Source organism: Poecile atricapillus, chromosome 7 (genome assembly GCF_030490865.1).
Source record: "Poecile atricapillus isolate bPoeAtr1 chromosome 7, bPoeAtr1.hap1, whole genome shotgun sequence".
In the NCBI taxonomy this organism is placed as follows: domain Eukaryota; kingdom Metazoa; phylum Chordata; class Aves; order Passeriformes; family Paridae; genus Poecile; species Poecile atricapillus.
Window position 1 is genome coordinate 12,689,072 of NC_081255.1, and position 7,313 is coordinate 12,696,384.

Here is a 7,313-nt window from a genome sequence, read left to right on the forward strand (position 1 = left end):
AAAGGCTTCGTTTTGCTCTGTTTAGAGACATGTTTGAATGACTAAGCTGTGCAAAGAACTTATAAAATCCCTCTATATCTTCTCATCATACTTTTAAATGATTCCTAGCATTGTTCTGAATATTAGACATTGAGAATATTCCATATTTACTTTTTGTAAGGCTTTTGTGCTTGTTTCTCAACATGCCAAGGACTTTTCTCATCCATGTCATTGCCTTGATTCAAATTCACATGCAAAGTTCAAGAAAAACACAGTCTAAAGTAAATCCACAACCTATCTTCAGGTTATCTAAAATACTTTTGAACTATTTTGCTATAGTACTACTTCTACAGGACTTTCATTATAATGCAGGAATTAACAGAAGGGTGAGGGGGAAAGTACAACCAAATATGCCCCCCCCCAAAATCAGATAAGAGGATTTTCTACAATCTTTACCTTGAATTAAATTACTGTATTATGCATTTGTCATTCTGAAGCAGCAATTTGTCATTCTTCCAGCAATTATGAAAAATCTTTGCAGTTAACAATATGCAATTTAGGTATTTTTAACTAAAATACTTAAAAAGATGAGGCTGTATAAACATTTTAACTTCAGGAAATCTTTTTATGTTTTGCTAAGCTGAAGGTATGAATTAGACCCCTGGTTTCTAAAATAGCACATTTTGATTATTTTACTCGAAAGGAAACTTACTGAAAACCTTCCAGTAAGTTATATTATTCCTTCTCAAAATTTTATCTCCTAATGTTTCCTTAATAAGTTCTCAAAAGCATGACTGGATAATAGAAGTGATGCCTTTATGATTTTGTGAATAATGGGTTTTATTAAGTTAAAGCAAACAGCCAGAACAATACATATGCAACTTCTACTACACACAATATAAAGAATGTAAATTATAACCTCTGTAAAACAAAAGAAAAGGTACTAAAAAAGCCAACACAGTGGTTTACGGACTATTCCATCCCTGATAACAGGCTGGGTTCTGTATTTAGAGAACAGTTATTTTTTGACTGTTTAAACTGAAATAGTGTGAAATACAGAATGAAGTATGAATAAAAAGTTAATGGGGTTACACGGATTCTATAAGAACAAACTCTAGATTAGTGAGGCAAAAAAAAAAGTTTACTAGCAAAAGAGATCACGAATGGGCTCAGGTTTCTATTCATAGTGGTGAGGGACAACAGGAGAAATTACCCAGGATTTTTGTAACAATTTCTTTAATAATACACCACTTTCATAACAGAAGTGTTTTACACTTGCACAATGTTAATAACTTTATTATACATGGAAGCCTGTAATAGGCTGATTACACAATAAGACTGCAAACAACCACTGGTACCTTCCTGACAACAGAAAAGTACGTAAGACTGAAACATCACCAAGAGTACATAAAAAACCATCATCATAAACATCACCAAAATTACATTAAAAAACTAATCAAAAAAATCATTTGCAAAAAGTGGTTTAGAGCAGTGCCACTGCGTTTCAACAGCTTTGAATGGCCACCAGTATTTCTAGCAGGTTTCCATGGGTCCACAGGCATTAATCAGGATTCACATATAATAAATAATGTACCACAAAATATACATAAAGTAAGGCAATAATTCCAAAGGAAAGTTCTGTTGATATTAACAAGCCACTCAAGTTCTACTTTTGTAGTTGATGCCATCACCAGAATCCTTTGATGGAATTGCAGCCTTAGGCCCTAAAAGCCTGCCATGATAACTGCTGCAAGCCCCTCTCTCCGTAAAGAGCTCCAGTGACACCACTGGGACACTGCTGGGCACAGGGGTCTGTGATAGCTGATCCTGATGCAGGATAGGGGCCTTACTATGTACAGTTGGGAGTAGATTATTTCTTATCATACATGGAAACCTCAGCATAGTTCTAAAACAGGTGGGTGTTCATCATTCATCATCTGATGTCACAAGACATCAGAAAGCACATCACAAGATATGCACTTTCTGGAATGTAAATCTTTTTAAATGCTAGCTATTACATTGGGGTGAGAGAGCAAGTAGGAGAAAAGGGAAAGAAAAGGAAATGGGGAAGCGGGGGTGGGGGGCAGGTAGACAAGGAATGTCGAGTCCAGAGGAACCAGGAACACAATAAAATAGAGGGAACCCTTTACACTAAAACAGTGTGCAAAGGGGAAGAGCAGGAGATGGACTTTTTTGAACCGTGTGTAACAAATAACGTACCCCAAAACCCTATCTGGATTACGACTGTAGTTTCAAGTTGGGGTTCTAATGACATGAACCAGCTGCACACATTTTGTTCTCATGGTTTGTGTCAACAGAATCTCTTTACGGAATTACAGTCTTACACAGAAGTTCTGGGGACATTACTGTTCAGATTAAAGCTACCGTGCTGGGCTCATCATGCAGACCCAAGAATATTTGCTTCACCTGCCTGGAATGAGCGTCACCTGGAAGAACAGGAGTACTTTAAAAACAACAAGATTTAGGTAGCAAAATTCTTTCAGATTAGCTGACATAAGAGACAGCAATTTGAAATGTCAAAGATCCCTTCCTCAAAAAGCTGATATATATTTGTCAACATCTGTAAATTGGAAGTTCCAATACACTAGCGGTGCATAGAATTCCCATGCTTCATTACACTTTCCTGAGAGTAAAGCAATTAGAATAAACTTTAGTCCTAGGAACAAAGTTAATTTTTTGCATTTTAAACTCTTGGGCTATTCCCTGACAATCTACATAATGTAAATTTGATTGCTAAACATTGTCACATGAACAAAAACACTATTTTAAAACTATTGATTTTTGATTAAAAACCATAATAAACAGAGCTAAAAAAATCACACTAATAAAATAAACTAAATATGAAAAGTTGCATTGAAAGGGCATGTTACATTATTCTTAATAGGACCGTGGAGAAACATTCCAATGGCAGTGTTGTCAAAGTAAAACAAATTACATTAAGAAGACCCCACAGCCTGGTCACAGTCAGGACCTTACCTGTAACTCTGGCTGGTTGGGGTTTTTACTCGTGTACTACATGGCTCACTTACATCAGACATCATATTTGTATACCCTGAGAAATCTGACACTGAAGTCCTTACTCTATGGTCCACTTCTCCATTAGAGTTAGTGATAAAAGTCATTGGCACCCTGCTGCCCGACTTGAACTGAGAACCAAACGCTTGTGCAAAGTTCTCGATCTGGTAGGTTGCTCTAGGCTCTATGTCCTTCTGAGGATCTATCTGGCTGGTTAACTCCTGAGATGGGATCTGAAAGCTTGTTGAGGATTCTAAGTTTTTCTCTTCCTTCTGGCCAGTCAGTTTCTGAGATGTTGACTGGTAGTTCGATGAAGTCTCTAGGTTTTTCTGAGGATCGATGAGATCATCCAGCTCTTGAGAAGGAGTCAACTGTTGATGCGAAGCCTCCAAAGCAGACAAATAAAAGCCTGGCTGAGAGCCAAGCAACATCCCAAATGGAGGTTTTGGCAACGCAGTTGGCAATACTGAGGTAACGGATTGGCTGAAGCCACACTCAAGTGGAGATGTAGTGTATATCTGTTTGTCTGGAAACAGAGTGTGGTTATGGAGAGTCGAAGACAAGCTAACAAACTGGAAACTGGGTCCAAAAGCAAAACCAGTGCTGTTGGTTGTTCTTTCAAAGGCTTGTTGGAGGTATTTTGAGTATTCTTGCAACATGCTTGCCTTATCATTTGAAACTGTCTGAGAGTTAGGGCTCAAGTTTTCTTCCTGAACCATGTCTGAATGTTCTCCTGAGGTGTGCAAGTCCACGCGCTGTTCAGTTATACTGAAAGGATCTTCTTTCTGGCCTTCCGATTTGTGAGAGTACTGGTCCAAAAGGCTCTGTAAGACTTCATCAGGAATACCAGACTTGTCATGGCAAGATTTTATTTCACTACTTAAAGACGCTGAATCAATAAGCGATAAAGGAGCTTCGTTATCCATAACGCTAACACCTGGAGACTGGATGACGGACTGCTGGGAAGTCATGTGTCCGACATTTAGTGAAAAGGCACTGTTACTGCTTGCAGTTTGTAAGTATCTTCTTTTCTTTGAAAACTGCATGGCATCATCATAATTGCTACTTATTTGACCCGGTTTACCACCTGTACTTTGGAGAAGGCCAATAGTTTCTACACCGGTACTGGCTACTAGGCCTAGAGAGCCACTCTGTTTCCCAGACAGTGGTTTTTGCCCCAAAATATCTGGCAGTGGTGATACAAAATTAAGGTAATTTTTTTCAGCTTGTTTTCTGCTCGCTTTTTTCAAGACCAATTTTGGCACCTTTTTCTGAAGTTCTTCTACGCCTGTGCCAACTAGACCACCACTGGAAGACACAATAGGAATATCAACTGCATAACTTGGCATGGCCACATTACTTGTAACTTGAGATTCAGCTATTTTGCTGCTACACTTATTTCCTTTGTTTTCAGTGGATGTATTTTTTGTTTTACTTTTTCTCCTTGAGGAACTTGTATTTCCCTGAGACAATGCAGCCAAGCTACCCATGCTGTTTGATGATCCAGGCTCCATTCCAGCCCCTGCTTTACCTATGGCTTCACCACATGTTCTTCTGTGCTTTAACAGTCTATCAGTCCTTGAAAAATACTGCTGACAAGTGTCACATTTGTATGGCTTTTCTCCACTATGCGTCCTCTTATGTCTTTCCATGTGGTACTTCTGGATGAACTTCATACTACACTGGTCACACCCAAAAGGCTTCTCCCTACTGTGGATCTTCTCGTGTCTTTGCAGCAAGTACTTCTGGATGAAGCCCATGCTGCACTGGCTGCACTGGAAAGGCCTCTCCCCGGTGTGGATGAGCACGTGCCTGCGCAAGTGATAGGAGCTCCTGAAGGCAGCACTGCAGTGTTCGCAGACGTGAGGTTTCTGGCTGGGGGACGCGACGGCACCTTCCCCATCTCCCACCAGGGGGGGTTTGGATGAAGCACTTGGCTTCCGCTTGGCTTTGATTCCCTGAGTTTCTGGCTTTGGCCTCTTTGCCTTCTTGACCTGGGCGTCGTGCTTTGGCTCACCCGCGCTCCCCGGAGCGCCCTCGCCTCTGCCAGTGAGCAGCAGGTCTCGGTGAGGATGCTGGTGCAGGTGGTGAAGAAGGCTGAGGTCCTGGATCACGTTCTGGCCAGTTCCTTCGCCGCTGCCCAGGCCGGGGGGCCTCTCCTCCGCCGCTCCCCCGAAAAGCCCCCCGTAGTGGTGATGATGCTGCGGCTGCTGCTCCTCCTCCTGCTCGCTGGGCTTCTCTTGCTTGATGCTCACCAGGGACTGCAGAAAGCCCCAGGGGCTCCTCTGCGAGGAGGGCGCGGAGGGGAAAGCCCCCGCCGGCTCCTTCTTGAAAGTCACGTCCTGCGGGGGCGGAGGCGCCGGGGGCTCGCCCGCCGCCGTGGAGGAAGCGGCGGCGGCGGCCGGAGGTAACACGCACTGCGGGGGGTGCTGGGCCGCCGCGGGGGGCGCGGCCGCCCGGGCGAAGCTGGTGACCGGGGGCAGGCGGTGGTTGAACATCACCATGCCGGGGGGGAACGCTGGCTCCATGGCCGCCGCCCTCTTGCCGCCGCCGAGGAAGCCGCTGCCGAGTTTCATCCCCCGGGAAGGCGGGCCGGAGAGGAGGCGCGGCCCAGAGGGGCTGCGGGACCCGCCGCCCGCCAGCCGGACCGCGCCGGCTCAGCGGGCGGCTCCCTCGGCGACCCGGCAGCCGCCGCCCGGGCGCATCGCCGCCTCCCGCCCCGCGCCCGCGGCGGCCCCGGCCCGGCTGCACTTACGGCTCCCGCCGCCGCCGCCAGTTACAAATATCGCCGCGTCCGCTCCACAATGGAATTAGCAGCGCCCGCCCCGCCGCACATGCGCGCCGCGCGGCACGCTGGGAGCCTCGGCCGCACGGGCCGCGGGCGCGCAGGCGCGGCGCGGGGGGCGCGGGGTGGGCGCTGCCCGCCGCGGGGCCGGGCCGGGCCGGGCCGGGCGGCACCGCCGGGACGGGCTCCGGGAGCCGCGGGGGCCCTGCGGGCACGGCCGGGCACGGCCTCCGCCTCCGGCACGGCCCGGATAACGGGACCGGGCAGCGCCGCCGGGCGCGGGACGGGCGCAGCCCGGAGCAGAGCGCAGGTGCTGCTCCGGAACGCGCGGCAGGGCCGGTCCCGGGCTCTGCAAAGCGCCGAACGCGGGCGGCGGCTGCGGGCTCAGCAGCGCCCGTGAGCCGTGTGAAGAAGCGGCAGATGCAGAAAGGCTGAAGTTGAGGTTTTTAACAAAGGCTCGAGGGTGTTGCCGTTCGATCCCAAAGCAGTGGCATGAGATGCACGTAACGGCACGGAAATCACGAAGCCACTGCGCTGCCGGTGTTGTGGTGGGATGCAGCAAGCGGACACGTTGGACACACGCTGCTCCCACGCTCCCTGCCACGTACACACCGGGGAGCAGGTCCGCGGTGCCGGTCCAGCCTTTTCCAGCTGCGAACTGGGAGCGCCGAGAGCGGCTCTGGCCCCGGGCGGGCTGGGACAGCGGCAGCTCCGCTCCCCGGGGCCATGGGCAGCGTTCTGGCCCACTGGTACAGCTCTCATTGCTTCAACTGCGTGTACAGAAATAACTCATCCTAGAATATACATACAGTACACCCTTATACTAGAAATGAGATAAAATTGTTGTTTTGAAATAGTACCCTATTTCGGTTAATCAGGAGACCTTTTCCACTATTTTTCTAATAGTCCATGCCCTCCTTGGGGGATAATAAAATATAAATACAATTCTGCTTAATTTCTGAATATTTACTTCGAAAGCGTTTTGTATTTCTGTAAGGTTTTAAAAGGCAATCAGAGGTACCTTAGCTTAAAAACTTGGAATTAAAGGTATTAACACTGATTTTTATTATTGATGTAATGGAAGTAATGGAACAAGGTGGATAAATTCCTTATGATTTTTAGGCTTTATCTGTCAAAGATATTTTCCTGTATGAGAGATGAGCCAGTAAATAGCAAGTACTTTTCATAACCTGACTGACACAAAGGCTCAGTTCAGATCTTAAAATCTTAAGCATATCAGATTGATGAAAAAAGTGGAATTTTATGCCATTTCTGTACTTGAAAATTCTGTTGAGTAAGTAAAACTAGTTCCTTTTATAATTTAAATATTTTATAGCATGAAAACTTATAGTTAATTTCAAAATGTACATTAGATTACAACAGTTTAGGACTGTCAGGTTTAGCTTTATTATACATGGAAGCCTGTAATAGGCTGATTACACAATAAGACTGCAAACAACCACTGGTACCTTCCTGACAACAGAAAAGTACGTAAGACTGAAACATCACCAAG

The 7,313-nt window shown here is 46.2% G+C and overlaps 1 protein-coding gene across 1 annotated transcript; it reads right to left on the minus strand.

Annotated features, from left to right (window-relative positions):
- Positions 1 to 811: 811 nt before the first annotated feature.
- Positions 812 to 5,807, minus strand: ZNF281 (zinc finger protein 281). Its single transcript, XM_058843213.1, has one exon. It carries the CDS (start codon positions 5,589 to 5,591, stop codon positions 2,973 to 2,975), a length of 2,619 nt encoding a protein of 872 aa, XP_058699196.1. The 5' UTR covers positions 5,592 to 5,807; the 3' UTR covers positions 812 to 2,972.
- Positions 5,808 to 7,313: the final 1,506 nt, after the last annotated feature.

Excerpts from the sequence above, each read along its gene's own strand:
- ZNF281 (XM_058843213.1), bottom strand. The coding sequence starts at position 5,591 with ATGAAACTCGGCAGCGGCTTCCTCGGCGGCGGCAAGAGGGCGGCGGCC.